General features: G+C 38.8%; 1 protein-coding gene across 2 annotated transcripts in view; it reads right to left on the reverse strand.

Annotated features, from left to right (window-relative positions):
* LOC108975285 (hemicentin-1) overlaps positions 1 to 23,327 on the reverse strand; it is a 449,942-nt gene that overhangs the window by 15,386 nt on the left and 411,229 nt on the right. For both annotated transcript variants that reach the window (XM_018943659.1, XM_018943658.1), the window contains exons 9-11: positions 18,794 to 19,023; positions 9,802 to 10,200; positions 6,670 to 6,728 (exon numbers count right to left, since the gene is read on the reverse strand). In XM_018943659.1, the coding sequence (XP_018799204.1) occupies positions 6,670 to 6,728; positions 9,802 to 10,200; positions 18,794 to 19,023 (688 nt within the window). The remainder of the gene's footprint in view (positions 1 to 6,669; positions 6,729 to 9,801; positions 10,201 to 18,793; positions 19,024 to 23,327) is intronic.

Here is a 23,327-nt window from a genome sequence, read left to right on the forward strand (position 1 = left end):
CATTCCAAAGCGCAGAAAACAGTGCCTCGTGTGTAGTGGAGCGCCTAGTGCTTTCCATTGGGCAGGAAATAACACGCAGCGCGACACACGCACACACACATGAAAAGCACAAAAGGTTATGCGTATAGAACACATTTATACACACATACAACAGCCAATTGCACACACCGAGTTTAGTTGCGTCGCCCCTTCCTCCCATCAAACTCCTCACGCGCCCTTCGCCCGTTTTTCTGGCTGCGCCCTGCCTCGTTCGCAACTTTTTCGCTGCAGTAATTTCGTATTCTATGCAAAAATAGCATTTTGCTTTTAAATGATTTTCGCTTGTGCACTTAAATCTACAGTTTTTTCTACAGTTTACTGTCGCACTTTTTCGGAAAATTTTTTCTCAAACACTTTTCCACCATTTTGTGTGTTTTTTGTTGTTTTCGTTGTTGCATTACGTTTACGCAGTCGTTATTTAGCGCATACTGGGAAAATAGCGTATTTACCAGTTGCACGTCATTGCAGCGTTGGACGCGTGTAGCGGGGCGTATACGTAATTGATTTTTCAATGGAATAAAATGCAATACTGTTATGTAAGCAAAGCTACACACGTGAAATTAGTTGCATTCAGGTATTATTTTTATTTTTTCTTAAACTTTTTTATTTACACATATTTATTCTAACGTTTGAATATTTTAATGAGCTATTCCAAAATTATTGAGATACTAAAGAAATTTTGATTACGCAAATTTCAAACTAAATATATGCAAATAATGGCAAACGATGGGATTGTGCTTGCAGTTTGTTGCCCAAATCATCACAGTCATTTGATGAGAAACGAAAATACCAAAGCTATTAAATTTATTTTCATTAAGTGTATAAATGAGTTTCTAAGTATCGTTACTTTTGACAGTGTAGTTGTTACAGCCGAAATTACAAACCGTGTAAAGGAGTTCTAACCACTGACAATTCAGAAAAGTACTTTAAGGTCCATTTATTAAATACCATTTTAATGTATTTTAGTAATAGCCAATTCATCCCTAGGAAGACCTTCGAAAATATAATTGGCTAAAATAATCTAAATCAAAATACATGTGATGAACGAAGAACTAGTTGCAATTTTTATTTTCGGCGTAATTAAAAAGAAAAATTGTTCTTTTTTATGAAAAATCAAAAGACATATCAAAGATCTCATTCCTTCGATTTTTACTTGAATTTTTATAAATTTATAAATATGAATTTTATAAATTTCAAGACGGTCGAGTGAAATTTTAAAGTCGATAAGCCTAGCATAGCTTCGTTGAAGTTTTCCTCAACGAGTCTGAAAACAGAGTTTTGAATATGTGGGTATGTGTAAAACGAAAAGTGGTGGTCAATTGACATACATTTTGTTCAAATCATAGATTAAAATAATTTCCACAAAAGGAAAAAAAACCAAAAAAAAAAAAAAAAAAAAAAACAGTACCCACTTTTACCAACTTTGACTACTTTATTTCAATTTATGATGTCATGTTCTTCAAATTGACAATTGGCATGCTGCCCGCCGCCAAACAAGTGCATGTGCGAGATGCATCGGTAAATTGCTTCCTTAAGGCAGAATATCAAAGATTTCGCTTCAAAAAAATTTATGAATGATGTTTAAATATATAGCTATAAACCCTAAACATTTCGCTTTAATTAATTATTTCTCTCCCTCTTAAAAACTCCTCAACAAAATCGAATTTTTTAAGCCTCTAAAGCAGGCTGCCCCTTAATTCATGTAGAATCGAGCGCATGGATTAATCGCTCTCCTAACCTACCTTAACATACTTTTATTCAAGTGATTACATGGTGCGCTCTTATTGTAGAATATGAAAGTTTTTGCTTACGTCAGCCGCAATCTACACGTGTTAGGAGATAATATGAGTGCAACACCAAATACAACCTCTCCCTGAAAAACACATTCACATGTACAGTACCACGCACACATGAAAAACAAATAATGGAATTGAATTGAAATGAAAGTCCGCACAAAGCGCCGAATAACGATTGCAATTAGAATGAAAAGCTGAGCTTCTTTAATGCAATTAGCGATATAAATACTACGCAATGAAATGAAACGGATTGAATAATAAAGTGGGATAAAATCATTTCATCCAACGTGGCACGGCACGATGCATTGCCAATGGCAACGCGCGGCAGACAAACGACTGCAGTTATATCAGTGTGTGTGTGTGTGTGTTGGCGTGTGTGTTGGAAGTTGAAAGGAGACATTATAGCATGCTAGTAGCAATATACTATGCGCTCATTGTTGTAGAGACTTTTGTATGATTGCGCACATGCAAAATGTTACGTATACGCCACGGTGCACAGAGTGGAGTTGGCAAATCTGAGAACAAACGAAAACGAAATGAACCAACTAAACTAACAAAATACCGCCAATGTGAGCGCTGCAGGCATTCGAATTGTTATTGCCATTGTAAATATATGTTTGTAAGTATGTGTGTGTGCGTGTGGGTCGGATGTGGCTGTTATGCGTGTTATTGGCTGTGTGCACAATGGTAAAAAGCAGCAGCGCGCATTACAATGAACGTGCCAAAAATTGTTAATTTGCTGAATTTAGCTTCGCCACACGCACACACACACATACTCATATGGAAATACAAATACATACACCAATGCAGTGGCATTTCGGCATGTGCAACACAGGCTTTACGTTCTTATCTATGGGCTTTATGAGCTGCGTTGCTTGCAACTGCTTCTGCCCATGCATTTGTGTGAGTGTGTGCGTGTGTGTGTGACAAAGTGCGGTGGCGTGAGTTAGTGAGTGCGTGCCGAAATGACAATTTCACAGATCCATAAATAGTTGCGCAATGAATGGCAGTGGCAAAGCAGCGAAATGCAACGACAACAGCAATGCAACAATGCCACCATTAACATATGGCCATGCAACATCCACGCAAACATACCCACACACACATACGAACGCATAGTTTCAGCTATTTTGTGTGCGTGTCTGTGTCATTCTAGTTGTGCGAATATGTTGAGACTCGGTTTGCCGGTTTGCCTGACGCAAATCGGATGAATATTTAAGTGAAATCAAAATGAATGAATGTGTAACTCAAAGGCAGCTCACATGATGCAGCGCTGGCTGCAGCCTTCTTCAGCTCCCGAGTCACTGGCAGTACTTGCTCTTAATCACAAGCAGCTTGAAGCCTGGAGTGCCGTTGTGGGGCATGACATTGCTCTCGCTTGCTTTGCCACTAATAACACTTGCCACAGTCTTTGAGCTGGGACGCAGAGGGCCGCAGTCTCCTTTGTCACTCTCCAGACATATGTGTGTGTGCGCGTGCTGGTTTTGTTATCTGTGCGTGCATTTGCAAGATAAATGCAATAATATTACCAGCGTTGACGGGCACGTTTGCTTGGCCTTTGTCTGTGCACTCGCAGACAAAAACACACACACACGTGCGCATACACATCCATACATATATGAGCATATACTCTGCTGCAATTTATTATTGCAATTTCACAGTAATATTACAATAGATGAGTAAATGCGTGCCAAGCAAAGCAACGCAGCGCATTAGTTGCACACACACAAATACATATAAATGTATATGCATATATATGTGGAATCTACTATGTGATATGTGTGTGTGTCCATGCGCTTGGCATAGTTTTGTCAGCTGCTTTGCATTCTAATATTTTAATGCATTTAAATTGGAATATTTTAAACTGATTTGCTTTGCCGAACGTCTCGAGCGACGAATGCGCAAACAGCGTTCTGCACAAAGGCAAAGACATTTCATTTTTGGCGTTAACATACTTGCTTACATATCCGATTTTTGTAGATTGTATTCATTTGTATTCATACATATCTGTGACACTTAAATGTTTGCGATAATGTTTAATGGCAAATTTTTGTCCCATTTATTTGTCAAATAAACATTTAAGCTACACACAGAGAATTAGCGAGGAATTTTAGTTTGTTAATTTTTTCGGTTCCTAAAATAAAACTTTGAACAAAAATCTACTTAAGATACAAGTCATAATAATTTCAGTATTCTTAATTAACTATAAAAACGGAGAAACATGGACGACATTGCTTTATTAGCGAGAGGTGAACTCAAGAGCACTCACTGCGAAATCGTGCAAATGCGATTTTTAACTGGACATCAATTCATCAAAAACAATTTACTAAGGGAAAGTCCCTGCTCGGCTTTAGAAGCTTAACTCTTGGGGGCAGGGAGTTTAAATTGCCTAATGAGGTCAAATAGCTGGGTCTCACTTTGGATTCTTCTCTCCTCGGTGGAAGCAATAAGTGAATCTGACCGTGGTCAAAGCCATAAAAATGATCACGGTGTGCAAGCCAAGGATTATCAGGTGAATGTACACCATGATGGTAAGACCGATTGTTACATATGGTGAGGTTGTAGCTTTCGAAAGTAACGCAAATTTCAGTAGGACTTGAACTTTCGAAATTATCCGACAGAAACACTAGGAGTCGCACTAGACCGCTCCACCTAGTAATCAATCAAATAGCTAAATATGCAATGCATCAAATGACAGCAGAGGTGAAACACCACTGGCCCTTCTGACGAGGGACAGCATTAGCAAAAGTCTAAATTTCACAAAGAAGAGTAAAGTTATTCTCGGCAGTAAGATTGATTAGAGTAACTGCACGTTTGACCTACTGCTGAGTTAGGTGGTAAACTGACAGCTAGAAAAAGGTTTGCTCGTTTTCTAAATGTTCATAATTCAATATTTCATAGAGGGGCTGCTCAGTAAAGAGCTGTCCATCGTCAGAAGGCCTTGTTCAAGAAAAAGTATTGCCGACAACTCACATGCATGCCCCAAGCAAGTTTTCAAGGTTCAAAAGTGTAATCAGCCTCTCGTGAGACAATCCGGCTACTTGTGGCAATTAAGATTAGGCGCTGAATGTTCATGAAGCAGCTATTAACCGATATAGCCTCTGGTGCAAACTGCCGATTTGGGACGTGAAACCTGATGCAAGACATCTAGCAGGATACTGGGATTTATCAGTGCGCTGAGTCTAAGAAATAGTTGTGACAGGGAGGAAGGTTATGAACTATTTTTTCCCACATAAATAAAGTATATATGTAGGCAAAGAAATTGAAGTAAATATCTGATGATCGTTTCGCTATAACGTATTTAGATCACTTTTGGAATTGCATAAGGAATTACTTGAAAACTTTTGTTATCTCTTTTCCAGATTTTATCATTTGGCTTGAAAGTTTGTACTTCACCTCTTTCATAGCAAGAGAATCGTCGAAAATATTTCGGGAGTCTACTTTCTTACGAAATTGAGCAGCACAAAGCACGGTAGCGAAGCCTTTTTCATGGCTTCATGCGAGTCTTTTTGGTTCATGTTTGGTGATGACGATTACATCACAAAAGTTAGAGAAATCCAATTTGAAAATCTCCGTGTTGGCATCAGAGACTGGAGGGAAATGTGTGAATCATCTCAAGGCTAGACTTCTACCAAAATATCTGAAATTTTTGAAAAAATGGCATCGAGTAGATGTTGGAATAGAGATGATTGAAGATCTATGTAGTTGACAACCCCACATTCATCAATCGCAACACTACTAGTGTCGCAACGTTATTTATGAATGTGTCTTAGAAACCATACAGCAATCTTGTTTCTTTGTCAGTCCGGGTCAAATTTGATTTATATAAATGTATTTGTGGAATTAAAGAAAATATCAGAGTTAATCATCCTTAAGAGACCTAATTAGATTACTTTTGGAAACCCTCAAAGAAATCTCAAATTTCTTTAAAAACTTTCAGCATTTCGTTTGCAGATTTTATTGTCATTCAGTTTTTATGCTTGGGCTTCAGTCTTGCTCGTACGACGAGTGCATTTTTATAGGTGCTTAAATTCTCTAGTTGATTGACACGATCTCTTGATGGTACCTAATCGATCGATTTCAACCAAATTTGGTAGGTAATAATATCGTGACATTTCTACAGTCCATTTCGCACCGATAAAAACCAAGCCTGCTTCCGTTATATAATTTTTAATTCCATCAAATTCTTGTAAGCTAAAGTCTATCATCATTTTAAATAAAGTATGGACTATTATTCGCCTTAATTTCATAAATTTTTTCAGTGTATTAAAAAATGTTATTTTCTCAATGTTAGTGCTCTGCATTTGCTAGTTATCAGCAACTGGTATTAAAATTTCTTAAAAATTTCATATATATTCCCAAACGTTTACGCATGCAGGGATTTGCATATTTAATTATGTCATTTCGCATGTATATATGTGTGCATATGTATGTGTAATTGCATTGCAAGTGTGTGGTTTCATTAGTTTAGGTTTACTTTGTCAGGCAATTGCTTTGGTAATGCTTAAATTAATGTAATTTACAAATTGCACATAAAAACAGCTTTGCACTTCAAAATAATATTTACTTGTGCACTTTAGCATAAATATAAACTTGGATATAAAGGGTGTTTTTCCGTGGCGAATTGCTTAGAGCAAAAGCTGTCCGATTTTTGACACTCATGTTTCACTACTTTTTTCGCAACTAATTCGAAACAAAATTGCTATAACCCTAAAAAACACCCTTTATACACACATAAATATATATATATATAAAGACACTTATTTACGGCTATTCAATCATGTATCTATATAGTTGTCTAATAATACGCTGAATGCAGCAATTTTCCACTTACCATTCGAAGATGTCGAGAAGAGGAAGCTGTGCGTCAAGTCGCTCCAACCATAACGATTCCTGCAAATACAAATGTAATTAAAACGAAATTTAGCCAATGCTTAGCTATTTGTGTTACGGTTGCTGGAGTCCTAAAGTATTTCAAATGCGCACCAAAAGACAAACAAACGAACAAAACGAGAATTTGCAATTAATTAGAGAATGAAAATGTCACCTCGAAAATTATTAAGCACAGATGATTATTTGTGACAAAACACATCAATTGCATGAGTGCGTCAACTCAGCATGCGGTATGCGGCATGCGGCATACGGCATACGTCAAGTGGCATGTGACCGAGAGCAAAATACCTGCACGGACCGGACGGACTAAGTATTTGCATACAATTTGTTTGAGGGTTTGCATATCATGCCTCTGTAATTAGTTTTTGATTTTATTTGAACATAGTTGGGTTAGTAAGACGCTTGCAGCACATGCAAGTATCGAGATAACGATAAATAAACAATTCATGAATTAAATATAAATTAGCATTGCCGAACAAATAAAGTGAAATTGGAAGTATTTCTGTGCCCTGAGGCCCTACATGCTTATTTAAGGTCTTAATTCAGTTATGCAATACATACATATACCTAATTATATATTATTATAAATATGGATGTACTAGATGCTTATGTATAGTATATATACACATACACATGTTTAAATGTAAATGTTTATTATAATTATTTTGTTGATGGATTAATACTCAGTAGGTCAGTTAGGTTTGAAGCCAAAATTCTGCAAATCTTGAGCTTAAATATCAATAGACGTCGTCTTGTCTCAAAGATATCGTTGTATTAAACTCTTTATGCAATAGAGTTTCATTTAATTCATAATGCAAAATATATGTGAAAAACTCCTTTATGCTAGCAAAACTATATACGAAAGTTATATAAGAGTTTATGTCATATTCGACAAAATAAACAGTCAATTTTAAAATTATTTTTCTTAAAAATCTTCTACTGAAATGAATTTAAATTTTCAAGAGGTACGAACCTGTTAACACATTGAGTGAAAGGGTGGAATGTTTGATTGAAAACATATCGAAGTGAAACTGGCAGCTTTCTACATTCCTAATAAAGCATAATACCATAAACGGTGAGCTCAGATCCATCGATCAACTACTCCACTTCTGCCCAGGTTATTAGTACGGCATGAGAGTGCGACTAGCTTTGGCATCGCCAATGATCAACTTCAGCGCAGTAAAGAAAGCAGGGAAGCTTTAAGCTCATTGGAAGCTCAAGTGAACTTAGCCATAATTTGGGTTCTGGGTCATAGGAAAATTGCCAAAGCAGACCAGTAGGCTAAGTTAGGAACCTCTCTAGACGAATCCGAGGCAGAGACAATAACGTGTTCGCTAGAATCGACCACGAGGGAGTCCACATGCAATTTGAACAAATGACGTGGTAGTTAGCTGCAACTCAAAGAGAGCAAAGATATGGTTCTTCACTGCATCTATGAGCGCCCAGCTCTAATACAAATCAGACAGCGAGTTTTTGGAAACCATCAGATACCAAACCTTGAATCTATCGCCATATTGATAGCAGCCACTTCTGTCTGCAAACCCTACAGTGGTCCGGTAGTCTAGAGTTAAAATTGATAGACAGCTCCTTACAGAAAATTCCATCTCCAAACTTCCCTCCAAGCTTCGACCCATCATTGTAAAAGCTCGGTGCGCCTCTACTCCAGTGACTCTCCCACATTTACACATCTCCTGTCGGTATGTGCACAAACAAAGATGCACCACGGAGTGGCCTCTGCGACGCTGCGATCCAAGTTTTTTGGATTGCAGTTGAAGAAGAAGAGAAGTTCGGCGTATCTTTGTGCGTTTGTTTTCTTTTTTCTTTCATATACCCAACTTCGCTGAGCGTTAGGGTGCACTTCGCAGCAAAGAACCTGCTGGCAATGTCCACCGGCGCCAGCAGATGATTGCCGGTGAAGAAGAATAGGTATAGATATAACAATGTCAAGTGAAAACGATTGTGGTGGAATCGGGGCAAGAATTGACAGTTAAAAAGGTATTACTATGTGTTTGGTTCTGCTCTTCTAAAGACACACTTTTAACTCGGGCCATGTACAGACGTGGCCAGCTTTGCTCAATATGAAAGAAATTGTGTTCAAGGCAACGGCGCGACAAATATTTCTAAATTGCCTTGGCAGAGTCTACGTGCGCTTGGTTGGGAGATCCTTGTACATTCAATTTATCCAACCCCTGCATCAAGTGATTATTAGCTGTCTCTGTCTACAGCGAATGATTTTCCTTTAAAATATTCGTCTGGAAAAAAGTTTGTGAAGCTGTCCCTAATTTTTGCCAATAGGGACGAGGGCTTTTATAGAAGTGTACTAGTATTTACGCAACACTTCCGCCTGTTGCACGGCACCTATCAGTTTCAATCAAATTCAGCGAGCAATCAAAGAAATACCCCACGGCAAGCCGAGCGAAATCTTGCACTAAATCAACACGCTGCTACAGAGATTCTACCAGAGTGCAGCGCTTAGCGTGTCATGTCGCCATTGTAATGGTTTACGCTGTTGTTGTTATGCCGCTTGCTTCAGCTACAAAAGCAATGGAACAGCAGTGTGCGGCAACGTTGCAAATTGTTAATGTGAAAACGCGAAAGCTAACAAAAGCTGCTGATCAAGAGCTTGAGCATTATAAACAATCAATTTGCAACAATAAAAGCGCTGAAGGGGAAGGAATTTCAAGCGTCACATGCAGCCAGAACTTATAGAGCAACAACAACGGCAATGAAAAAGGCAAAAGTGGTTATAATAATAGGGAAACAGCTGTAAAGTGACAACAAGTCCTTGCGCGTGTATTGAAAATCACAAAAACAAAAGCTAAACGTTGTTGTTGTCTTATACTCAAGCAATGAAGTATTGATTGCTATGTCTACTCAAGGAGTAGTGAACTTCAGCTGAAAAGCAGAACTTAGATGAGAGACAAGTAAACTGTTACACCACACCAGTGGCTATAGAGTTGAGGCACAGCAAAACACTCGCTATGCATGCAACACGCGGCAACTGTTGTAAGGATTTCACGAACAAAATACTTGGCTCGGTTTGTCCGCCTCATGACGCTAACTTTGTACTCACCTTGCTTGCACGGTGGCCTCGTAGTGCTGGTCCGGATCGAGTCCGCGTATCATATAACTCATCCCCTGGGTGTAATGATGTGACAATGGCATCGCAGCGAGCACCACATCGCGCCAATCGTTACGACCCCAGTGCATCACATTGCCGTAGCTGCTGAGACCGGCGCCCAAACCGCTGCCGAGACGATGATTGTGCTGGCTGCCAAGCAAGCCGCCACCCATGCTGCCACCTCCGACGCCGCCGCCACCGCCATACATCTGCAGCAGCGTCGAGGAGGATGACGAGCCGGTGTGCGTATCGATGGAGTTATCGACCTCGTGTCCTTGCGGCAACCTTCGGAAGGACAGCTTGTACTCTTCGATGGGTGTGTGTGAGTCCACGGTCCAAGAAATGTTGTATCTGCAAGAAAGCATTCAGAAAAACGAGACAAGATGTTAGTGGCAATCATAATAAAAGAGAAACTGTAATGCTGTGTATGCCAGCGCATACTAACGGTATTGTTATGCATACAAACTTGCAATCAAGGAATGCCGTTGATCCACTCAATGGCGTGTATATATAACATGTGAGCTGTTGTTATCGCTGTCTTTATATGCAACATAACAATCGCATTGTCGAGCTGCTGACTCAATGAGTGGGCCGAAAGCGGGCAGCGGCAGCGGAGCGCGAAGTTAATGAAGTTCCCGCTTCTATTGGCGAAACAATAATGGCCGCCACACAACAAGAACAACAACAAACACCACCACCGAGGCATTTGACTGCAGTATCACCATGTTGATGTCGAGCTGATGTCGAAAAAGTCATTCTTCGCAGCGCCGCAGACATCAAAGTCAAGCGCAAATTCCCGCTGGCAAATGGTCGCCAAGATGCTGAGCACAAGCCGGCGCATGCCGCGAGGGAGTGTGGCGGTGGCATAGACAATGTTTGCATTGTTAAGAAGCTGAAGTGCGAAAACAATGACGGTTGCAGGCGGCCACATGCCAGTGCATTGACTTTGTTGCAGTTGCACGCAGAAGTGCTGCGGATAACCGAACACCACACTCATACACACACACGCATCAGCTTTCAAAAGGCAGCGCACTGTACTTGCGCGCTGGGTGTGTGAGAGTTTGAGAAGAGCAGCTGTGAGTTTCAGTTAAGTGCCTCAAGCAGCCGCCCACTTGTCATTGTGGAGGTTAAATAAGCAATTCGACTTCAAGTTAGCTGAGTCCTTTGCTTGCTGGCAATTTGTTGCATGCATAATCCTTTACTCTTGCAATCAATGCACACAAAGTTCCCGTTAGCTGATTGACCTTAGTTTGTGATGACTTAAAAAGAAGGGAGCAAAGTGTAAGAAATCGTTAACTGCACTCGTATGCAAACATTGTTTCTGCTGAATTTAGTGAAAGTTAAGTTCCCTCTTTAATTAATTGTTCTAAATTTAACTCACTTGTGTTACTACTAACTGAGAAAAGTTTTCTGAGCGCCGTTCACTTGAGTGTTGCCAGAAACGATTCCTTTTAATATGGCTCAAGTACCTCACGACTTCCTGCTTTCGACCAAGTAACCTCTGGGTAGCCAGAAATTTTGCACTGGTTTTGAGATTCGCCAAATAAAAAAACATCTCCAATGAAAGGAAGAAAACAGCCCGCTGTTATAAACTCGACTATAAATGCGTAAGCGGCGTCTATCCAATAAAGCTTTTGTCAGCAATTTTTTGATAAACTTTATGACCTAACCTAATCACAAGTTCATTTGCATTTACCATATAAAGATCTTTTGTTCATAGTTTCGTGTTTCATATATCTTTTCAATCCTTTTTCTCTGTCATCTACCTAAAGGTTAGCTAAAAATTAGCTCAAGGCAAAATATTCCATCTGATCAAATTTGACCCGGACTGGTAATAAACTAAAATCGATAATCATAATTGATAATTGTTTCTTACAGTGAGAAAGTTGAAGAACTTGCACTTGAAAGTCGTCGGGTTGCCATCATACAGATAGGAGAGGATCACAAAATCTGTTATGGATTGACTCAACACATGTTGGTCAAAGATTTGTTTATAATATGTGTCATTGCAAGCCTCGTGCGAATATTTATTGGCATTTTGCAAAACCGACGTCAAATAGAGATCTCAACACCCAGCAGTCATCAAGAATATTTTTACTGGTGACGAGAAGTGAATATATGAATATGACGTTGAAACTGCACGACATTCTAGCGAATGGTGTACCAAAAATGAGCCAAAACTGAAGGCCGTCTCAGCCGCAGCTTATAATATGTGTATGTTGGCATGCTTGTAGTGGTTCAGGAGTCTATTTTGAAGAATTAAGATTTGTATAATATTAAAATACGTGAAATAGTTGTCTAGCAGTCCCAGCAAAATTTGATCAGGTGACACTGAGGGTTGTCCATTACATATTTAGGTAGTTCGAAACTGGCTAATAGTTGTAAGATATGAACCTTCATCGGATTTTTCATAAGAGATTAAATTGCTGATTTTCTTAACCAATCTTAATTTGAATACTTCTTGCTTAGCTGTTAAGGGTCAGTTCTAGTTCTATTTCTGTATTCTCGTAGACAAATTTTGTCTTTGGAAGCCTATATATACATTGATTCAACTTATTTATTCAACTACAGAACTTTCGAACTGTACCTCATTTCGCTCTGTATTTTCAAAGAAACCATAAAATCCTAAAACAATAAAAAATTTCGAGTTCGAAGTATATGAATTCAATTGTATTTTATCTACATTGTCCATTGGCTTATTATCAAGTTATATTGCCGTCGCTGCATTTATTGCAACGCAAGAAATAAAACTTAATGACACGCTGGTGTAATAGCATTTTCCGAGACTGACAAAGTCTCCGACAACAGAGGAGTGCGGCCGGCGCGGACCAGCGTGATAGCCAAAGCGCATTATTTGTAAGCAAAACGATGTTAGATATGCACACAATCGAGCATAGGAGCATAAAAGCACCGATTGTCTGCAACCACACAGGCAACTTAACGATTTGACACACGCCAGCAAAGGAAACTAAGCAAATGTGAAAGAACTCATTAAAAGCGTTCGCAAGTGCGCCGAACTGCCAGACAATGGTGTGTGTGTGTGAGTGTCTTTAATGCTACGCGGTTGCAGTGAAAATGCGTTTGCACTGCTTGTTTTTGTTGCGCACGCCTGCCACATTGCCACAGCCCGTGACACAACGTCGGCGCTCAACCATAAACGTCAACATTAAGTTGCACAACTTCATTTTTCTTCAGTTTTTTTTCACTTTTTGCTCAGCAGACTGCTTCAGCAGCGCAGAAAGTTACTTATACGCACCGGTGGTTGGCATGCGGTTGGTTGCAACGACCGTTTTTTGTTAACGGCGTTGTTGTCGTAGTGATTGTCACCATCGCTGCATCATTGCCGCTGTAATTTGCACACTTTCGATGCGCTTGTGCGTGAAATGTGCGGTGAGCAATGAGTTTTGCAATGAATTTCAGGGCAGCTTCCTGCTGCGCTCAGTTGCATGCTCATATGTATGTATTAGTCTAGACAATCATAGTATAAGTGGGTGCATAGCAGTTTTATTAGCACAAATTATTTCGAAATGACTTTAAAAATATTCTTTCGTACATAACTTTTTTTTTTTTTTGTAATACTTTCCACGTCATTTGTTATGTTTCTTTGAGATTTAAGCATTTTTAATGGGAAATGGGAAAATTGGTGACTCATTGCGAAAAATAACATTATGAAAATTGCATTTGACCTCTATCATCGACAGGAGCTGAGTGCGATCAAATTAACCCAGCTCAAATATTAGAAGAACTCCTATCTACAGTGTGAAATCGGAAGATAAACCCCTCTCACTCCCTATATAACGGTACTGTTAAAAACTACTAAAAGCGCAAATAATCATAACTAAATGCTCCTGAGACATACAATTTTACCTTCGAGATCGTATGCAAGGGCTTTATGAGAGCTGGTGTGACAATTGGTCAATGGGCATGGCATTGCCCACTTTTTGATGAAATCCCAAATCTCGGGACCCGACACACCAATTTCGACTACCTTTAGTACGTGGCATTCTTCAAAATGGGCGGAATAGAAGTGCAACCACGCCTACTTACCATACAACACACTTAAAATTCCACTTAGTCCATTCACTTTCCAGTACACAAATCAAGAAGTAGTTAATATAACGGGATAAAATTTTGCATTAATAGTTAATTCCTATAAAGTATAAAAGCTTAGCACTAAAAATTGTCCAAATCCAGCCAAAACTGTTCAAGCCCCTAAATACCGAATAAATGGACTCAGTACCAATATTAGTAAGAAGCCGTAAAACAATTGAAGACACATTGATGATGACATTAAAATTGTTACTAGATAAAATTGGGTAGATACTACCCCTACTACCCATACTTTTTCGTATTTTAACAAATCTTATGCCGAATATGTTGGTTAGTGTATATAAATAAATATCTTGGATTCTGATCCTACGGTTAAAGTTTTACATCAGTAAGGTATTTCCCTGGCTTTGACTACAAGTATTTCAAGTTTCGCGGCTAAAAAATGTTCGGTTCCACCCAAACTTAGCAATTTATTTTTTGTTTCATCTTACTATAATACTTTTTATTTTTTTTATTTTGCAAAATTATCTTGCTACCTTGAAATAATCAGTCCAGTCGTTTGGGATAATTTTTTTTATTGTCTCTGAACACAAAGTTTCTAGAAAAACGTGTTAAATTTTTGAAATTTTCATAAATGCGCTTAACTTATATTGTATTAAAAAAATATGACCAAAAAAATAATTTTCTAAAAGACGTCATAAGAAACTATCTACATAAAGTGACTGTTTTGAAAGTGTCACGAACTTTTCTAAATTATTTATTTGCAATAACAATGACATGCCAAATTGTCTAAATTTCATTTTGCATGCAAAAAGTTTGCCAGCTCTTATTGTGAGAATGCTCTTATCTGAAAAACTATCGTCATTTGCCTGCAGAAATATATCTGTGTATAGTATATGTAGTCTATGTATGACCTTTGCCATGACTTTAGTGTGCAAATATTAATGCCGCTATTGCAACATTTTACTGTCTGCCAATTTGATTTCATTTCACTTTATTTTATTATATTATTTCATTTTTTTCTTTTTTTTGCCCGACAATTGTTAATAATCATTTTTATTGCTACTTGCTTAGTGCTTCAGAACTTTTTCATTGGCACACTTTTTATGTTTGCACGAGTGAATGTGGCAACTAGTAATTGCCTGCTGCGGAAGCATTGAAGAGTTCATGGTAAATAGTATAGTGGAGAGAAATAAATAAAAGCAGGCGAACAGCGAGTGGGCAAAAATTTCATATTCATATTACTACGATTTTTACGCGATTGTTCAGAATGAAGTATGAGGTAATAGTTGTGCGATATATATTTATTTAAATCTATAKATATATATATTAGGTTGTCAAAAAAGTCTTGCGGTATTTCTTGCGGTATTTTTATTGAATTTTCATTTGTTCATAAAATTTTTTTTCATGTCCAGCTCTTGACCGATGCTGCGGCTGCTACTATGCCGCTCTCTTTCGACCAATTCAGCGATTTTATCGCAAGTTTCGACGACAGGCCTTCCGGAGCGTGGCACATCTTCGACCACCTCTACACCAGAACAAAAACGTTGAAACCATCGTTGTGCGGTGGAAATGGAAACTGTATCGGGTCCATAAATTGCACAAATTTTACTGGCGGCTTGAGATGCATTTTTGCCTTTATCGTAGTAGTACGGTAAAATATGCCGTATTTTCTCTTTATTTTGCTCCATGTTTGCGACGCTATAACTCACAAACGACTTAAAAGAAACGACAATCAATCAAACACGTATTAGCGCGTGAAATGAGCTTTCCAAAAAGTATAGCATGACCCGATGCGACGAATAAAACTAGAACTATGCGCTCTCAGCGCCAACTACCGAAAATACCGCAAGACTTTTTGGACATTCTATATATATTAGGAAGAGACTTCCGAAAAAAATATTCTTATTTTACCCAGAATTATCACCAACAACAACGATAACCTCGAAATCCAATGCAAAAAATTACTCTTGCCAACAGGTGCTAAGACAGACTGAGACGGATTGAAGTCGAAATGAGAAATAAAGTTCTCTCTCGACGGCCAAAGACCAAATTCAATAAGTCACTCATTATGCCCGTCCTGCTATATGGTACAGAGTCATGGAAGATGACAACATCTCTTGTGTATAAATACCGAATAAGTTATGAATACATTTTAGATCCAAGTAACGACAGTAATTATATCTGCTGCCAAAACAATAAGTTTGTCTAGCTTAAAGGAACTTTTTGTCCAAGAACCTGCACCAAGTAACTCCAATCTCATAAATAGTTCGATACATATGGCCTTGGTTCACTATACCCAACACTAATTTTTCCCTCAACACTGTGGTAAACTTAATTTCAAGCACTTATGTATACAAATAAATATATTCCAACATTTTTGCTTCGTTTAGTTAGTAGTGTGTGCGTTGGTGCGTGGCGTATGAGTAACTTTTAATTAGAAGTATCTTTTGCACAAACGTTTATCTCTGCTTTGTATATTGACACTCACTCATTAATTAGAATATGTTTACTACACTCTCTTATACCATATATTTTTGCCTTTTATTTTGTCAGAAAACTTAATGCGTAAACATTCTAATATTCCACAGCTTCGCCGCTTCGCCGCTTGCCTCGCCTCACTCACATAAATGAGTAACAGAATTACCGAAGTAATTGGCAAAACGTAGATAAAACTATCTGCGATTGGTGAATAGTATTGGTGTTTAATAAAATCAGCTTATGGCCGCAATAAAAGTGAAATGCTTCGGAAACCAATTGAGAAAATTGTACAGAAACATCGGCTGCAATGCGTTAGTACTAAAATTTGATAAAGTAAAATATCGTTTGAACTTAAATTAAAGCATTAATGGTTATGGTTTGGAATAAGTAGAGTATTAGATTAAAATTTAAGCGAAGTAAGCCATTTTATATAGATGGCAAGAATGCAGGGTTTCTAAAGTCTGGTTAGGCAAAATTCTTCTAAAATATTTGAAGTATACTTAATACAAGTAGAATAAATTATGATAAATGAATTTATTTGCAGTCAAGTTTTTTAGATCTTCTCATCTGCAGCAACCACTAAGGTAAATTATAACCTCATCAAACAAAACTCACAGAAATAATAATGTGATAAAAATTAAATTATAATAAATTAAACAATAGTTAATTTTTTTTTAAATTTTTCTTTTTAATATGTGCTCAATTTATACATTAACATTTTAACTTAAAGAAACCCTTAGAGAAGTGAATGAAATGTTTGACCACATAGTTCTTCGATAGAAAATATCAATTAATGACTTCATATTAAATTTGTATCTTACTTCACATATGATCACATACAACATATCTAAAAATCAGTCAAGGAGAATTAGGTCACGATAGATATTTTTTGTAGTTTTTAGAAAGAAGTTTGAAGTTCTTTCCTTACACTGGGCGTGGTCTTGCTGACGAATGGTTAAAAGAGGAGCTAATAGCTAATATATTAATTCTTATATGGAGTAAGAGAAAACATTTGACAATATGATATTAAGATAATAGATGCCATGATGATTTTCTACTCAACCACGGTGTTTGCTTTAGCAAAAATGCGATTTCAATGTTCATTATAGTTGTTATCTAAGCATCGCCAAGGACTTAAAGTTGGTATTTTGCTTCAGTGTCAAAGCAGTATGGGAGATTTAACATACAGGATTGTCTAACTTTCTTTTCTTCTTCTTTCTACGAACTCTTAACTGTTTTTTTTAAGGAACGTGCATTCCAAGATTCATCAAGATCACAACTTTTCTCAAGTTACAGCTTGCACGGACGGATAGATGGACATGATGACGGACGGATCCCACTTATTTGTTGGTTCATAACTATCGGGAAAATCCCCTGAACCTATCGGTAATCTGCTTAGGTGTTTTATTTCTATTTCGCCTCGACTTACTCGGACCAGAAGGAGTTATGCCTTCACAGCTGCTTGTAGACGACTAGCGCTTGCTGACTTGATCTGAGGTCCAACAATCCAGTAGTGAGCCCCTAGAAGCCGCAGTTATTAAGACTGAAGTACACTTCCTTACCACCTTAATGGCAGCAATCGTTCGGAAGACGCAGCAATAGTTAGGAAGCCTAAAATTGAAGCTGATTGATAGTTCCCGCAGTGTACTTCTCCACCAATCCCCACCGCCAGCTTTAATCCCGTCATAAATAAGCCTGACAGTAGTCGGATTTAAAAAACTGAATAATCGGTTGTATTGGAGATATACGTTTTAGTATACGATCTGACCTATTCTGAAAAATTATCAGTAAATTTCTTTCAGATTTCAAGCTACAGTCTCTTAGTCAAAGTTGTTCAGATTGATACGTACGCGGAACATTTACCGCGTACGTGATTTTTCCTATTTCTAGATAAGAAAAGTGTTTAATTCCACAGAGATAAGTACGACTGAAGTAAGTCTTAACTAAAATTTTACAAGAGTTCGTTATGCTATCTAGGTTCAATATATTGAAATCATATAATCTTAGCATATATATACAATGTATAGTACATATATTTAAGTATAGTAACAAGGATATGTAAGTGCGTCTGCGTGGGAGGGATTTAATGCCAGATGGTACTTTTAACTCAAAACTTTTGTGGCAGCATCATTTCTTATCACTTCCGCTTTACCGTCGTAATGAGTTCGTGAGCAATTGTATTATCTCAACTCCAGCGCATACGCATACACAAACAAGCGCTTGCTTGAAGAGAGTGCGGAGCTAAAGAACGCAGTTAACTCAAATGCGCTTAAATTTACGAGTTTTAAGCAAGGCATATATCTTATGGGTAAAAGTGGTTGCGTACGTATATACTCGTATATACGTATGTATATTTGTGTGTGTGCATGTATTAATGTATATTTGTTTGCGTTTGCGTTTATGAGCCACTTACCTGTCCTTATACTGACTGACTGGCGGCGAATTGAAGACGGCAATGTTTGGTTTCCCGCTCAGTTGCAAAGTTTTTCGTGCTTTACCCAGCTGATTCTCGGCCACACAAGAATAATTACCAAAGTCCTGAGGATGTACTTTCCGTATAATCAGCGTGTGACGTGAGCCGCGATTCTCCATGATGTGACGTTCGGTGGTGTCCAGTTGCATGGTGTCCTTGAACCAAAGCACCTGTATCAGCGTAACCGTAATATCGACAGCATTTCGGCAGCAGTGTGGCAAGTAGATGCATTTTTCGTGGAAATTTTAAGGGGTCACAGGATATTTTGATTAAAAGAATGTTAAGTAGAGCGTAAATAATATTTCAAGGGAGGGAATTGGATGCGAATATTTGCAGGGAGAAGCGCGTTAATAACAGCGCAGTATAACGGTGTTGCAAGTTTAAGCAAAAGCAAGTAAGGGGTAACAAAGACAAATGGAAACGCGACGGCAAGTGTGACGATTAACGCGGAGTTGAAAGTGGGGGTCATTTTGTTGGTTCGTATTGATGTAGATTCGCATTTTCGAGGGTGTGTGTGTGTGAGCACATGTATCCGGGCCACAATTTAAAGGTGTTAAGTAAATAAATGCAGGAGAGAAAACAATAAACACACGTGCAAGTTTCAACGACGGCGTCGAAAGAGGCAGGTAGTGAGCGCAGTGACGCAGAATGGTGTGGAAGACACGCGCAGCCAACAAAATATTGTTTATGCGTGTGTGTGTTGTTGTTTTTTTTTTTTTTTTTTTTGTTCACAGGAAAAGGGATTGATCAAATTATGGTGATTTCGCCGAAGTACATAAAGTCAGCGCAGAGCGTTACCGAAAGGGCGACGAACGCAAAAGATAAACAATAAGCGATATGAGCACGGCGCAGTTGAAGTTGAGCCGGAAAATATGACAATCGCCAAGCAACCGCAAACATGGCGGCGAAGGCATAACGTGTGTGCCGCGTAAGTGTCCACAAACACATATGGCGGGCATCAAAAGTGGGCGGCGCACAGCAAACAAGTGTCAGAAGTGAGCCGCGTGCGGTGAACGGAGAGTGGTGAGTGGTGGCGCGGATTAACGGTAACCGTAAGTAAGCACATCGCGTTGAGGTGCATCACGTACGCGGCCGTCAAGTGAACGTCAACGGCAATCAACGGCGCGAGCGCGTGTTTGTGTGAGGCGCATGGCGGAAAACATGTGGAACACAGCCGGAAGGAAGCGCACACACACACAGACATACAGACATGACGGCGAGATGAGCAAGCGGGTAGGAGTGCGCAGATTGTCGCACGGATGATGGGTGCACGGAAGTGCGGATGGACAGGTGAGCACACACAGACGCGCGGGTGGGCAGGCAAACCGACAGGCGGACAGACGGCCATGCAGACAAGCAGACGGCGCCCGAAGTTGCGGCGGGATTATGAAAGCAGCAGGTGCGCGAAATGTGGGACAAATAATTGGACGGCGCGCGGCGGCAGTTGGCGGCGCCAAATGTTGCAGATAAACGTTGGATAAATAAACAAAAAACGAAAAATCATATGGGCAAAAATATGAAGGGCAAAAAATATTAAAAAGAAAAAAACAAAAACAACAAAAAATAAAAAATATATGAGTGCGAAATACAGTGGTGGGCGCAAAAATATTTACAGTAGGCGCAAGAAATGTAATAATTTTTTTGTTGTGTGACAAATATGCGGGCAAAGTGGCGGCAGCGTGTGAGTACGTGAGTTGTGCATTTATGTTGTACGTATTGTTGTTGTTAACGGTGTCCCAGTGGCGTGAGCACGTCGTGGCAGGCACGATTACGTTCAAGACGTCGTGGCAGCAGGAATGATGAGCCCAAGGGTTCAAATTCCATTAAAATTGTTGTCAGTGTTGGCGTGTGTGTGTGAGTGTATCAGTGTGAGCACACATACATATGCGCGTTGGTGTGCACGTGTGTCAGTCCACATAGCGCGCATTTTTGACGTCACCCAACAGCATTTTATTTACATATATTTTTTCATCCGTTGTAGTTGTTATTGTTGACATTGTTGTGACGTTTATTCCATTTGCCGAGGCACAGGTGTGCCGCCAACAAAAGCAACAACGTGACGTGCATAAAAAGCATAGCCAAATGTGACACAATCCCGGCGAGATTTGCATTTGTGTCGGATGTGCCGCGTTGGCGGACGACAGTGGCAGCAGCGGTGGCCGCGATGGCCAGGTGGGCAAAAACCCAACACATATACAGATGTGCGAATGATGTGGCGTAACCGCGTGGTCGCATAGGCGAGATAAACACGTTTGTTGACCGTATTCAAGCCGTGGGTCCATACATTCAAGCCATAAATTCACAAGCGTGTTGCAAGCGCATGTGTGTGTGTTTTATTAGCAGCAAAAGTTGCGCGTTGATTTTGATGAAATTATTTTATGCCAAAAATATACAGTTATTGTTTACATTGCCAGCCAGCCAGCAAGCCAGCCGGTATTGGAGTTTGTCGTTGTTGTTTAAAGGTGTTTGTTGTTTAGACCCAAGCCCGCGTTGACATTTTGATAAACGTTGTGGGCGTAATAAAAAAAGCGTGTAGCATGTAAATTTCCAAAAAACGGTATTTTCCCCGGTTTTTCGAATTTGAAATTTTGTTAGTTGATTTTCGTTGTAGTCGCAGCAGGCAGCGGCAATAGTTGTTGTCAGTTGGATTGATTTATATGGTGAAGTTGTCATGAAAAGAGAAACGAAACAAATTTGGTTTTAGTTAGTAAATATTTACAAGCAAAGTACGCAGTATTTTTAGGTTATGTGTGCATGATATTTGCTTACTTAAGTAAACGATATATTTAAAAGTCATAAATACGCCACTGTTTACTTAGCGCATTTAAATATTTATTTATAAACGGCTATTTGAAATGAGCGCAGTATTTTGGTTTCAATATTTTGTATGTAATTGAGAGAAATTCGCTGTGGCGTACTTAAATTTTAAAGCGTTACCCATATTGTTTGCAAACCTGGTGGTATGCGAACATAAAGCAAAGTTTTGCAGACTCATTTATATATTATTTATATGTATATATATATATATATTTTTTTTTTTGTGACTAAAACTTCTAACTCTTTCCATATATAATGCATATGTCAAAAAGTTGTATTGGTCGTCGCCCGTGATTCTCCTCAATGAGCTTAGAATTGGCTGAGCAAAAGACAGAAGTTTTGCTCATAAAAACTAGGAAAGTGGGGGAAAGTATATCTCGCACTATAGGGGAGTGTGTGATTCCCAACTAAAGTGTCTGGGAGGAATAATAGAATCAAGGCTGAAATTTAAGGATCACCTGAAATATACTGCAACTAACCAGCAGGCAATTTCGGTTGTATTATATGCGGCTGCAGACGCTAGGCATTAAAGCATATGTCAATAAACTGAGCATACTGCACATGCTGTCGATACTTAGAGTTATCAGAGCTATCCCAACAATATCAAGTGACGCTGACGATTGATACCCATTGATATCTATGTTGACGAATACAAGTTATAAAAACCGTCTATAGGAGCCAAAAGAGAGTCAAAAGCTTAACAATATGACAGCAGCGGTAGCAAATCTCACTCAAAGGACAGTGGACCCACAAACTGATACCGGACATCCAATCGTGCATCGTCAGACGACATAGAAATCTAGATTTTGCTACCTAACTCAAATACTAATTGGACACTGGTGCTTTAAAAGCTACTTGTAAGGATTCTAGTACAACAAATGAAAACGAACGGCCAGCTTATTGCCGAGTTCATTATCATTCATTGTATGTGAATTGGCGGGAGTCGCGGAGTCTTTGTCGAGTCTAGAGTCTTTGTAGTGGTAGTTTTCATTGCGCCCTTAATTCCCTGAAAGTATCCACCCTATATGAATACACACTTATGTAGAGCCAATAGACAATATGGGTTCGTTGACCTCGGAGTTTCAGATTTGTAGGCCCTGCGCCCAATGTGTTCTCTCTGGTTTAGTTTTTATCTAGGATAAATAAGAGAGTTCGAGAGTAAAATAGTTCTTTCTCTTAAGGAGGAGAAAATGTACTGGGAAGTTTTCGTTCTTCTTGGGAAAAAATGGATTTCTATTTTCTTTTTAAAATTTAAGTCATGATCTTACGTTTAGTTTGCAGAGATTCGAGAGGTCTTTTTACCTATGAACCGGAATAGCCTATTAGGATTCATCCATGAACAGAGAGCGCTCGCGTAGCAGACAACCTTAAAGATATGCTTGATGAGTAAAAGTAATAATTCGTTGATCAAGGTGCCTCAAAGCATGAGATCTGAGGAGCGATTTTTATTCCTATATGTATTAGGTTAGATATTGAGTCTATATGCAGAGTCAAAAATATGTAGGGATCAAACATGAACAATTGACTTTTGGAGAGGCAGTATTTTTATATGCATCTTGTTTCATTATTACATTAACTCAGCTCTGCAGTATTTAGTCGCATGAGAACAACGGATCTCCGCTCCGTGCTCTTCCTTGCAAACTATATTAGTTTTTTT

Source organism: Bactrocera latifrons, unplaced genomic scaffold, assembly GCF_001853355.1.
Source record: "Bactrocera latifrons isolate USDA-ARS-PBARC rearing strain unplaced genomic scaffold, ASM185335v1 scaffold_63, whole genome shotgun sequence".
NCBI classification, from domain to species: domain Eukaryota; kingdom Metazoa; phylum Arthropoda; class Insecta; order Diptera; family Tephritidae; genus Bactrocera; species Bactrocera latifrons.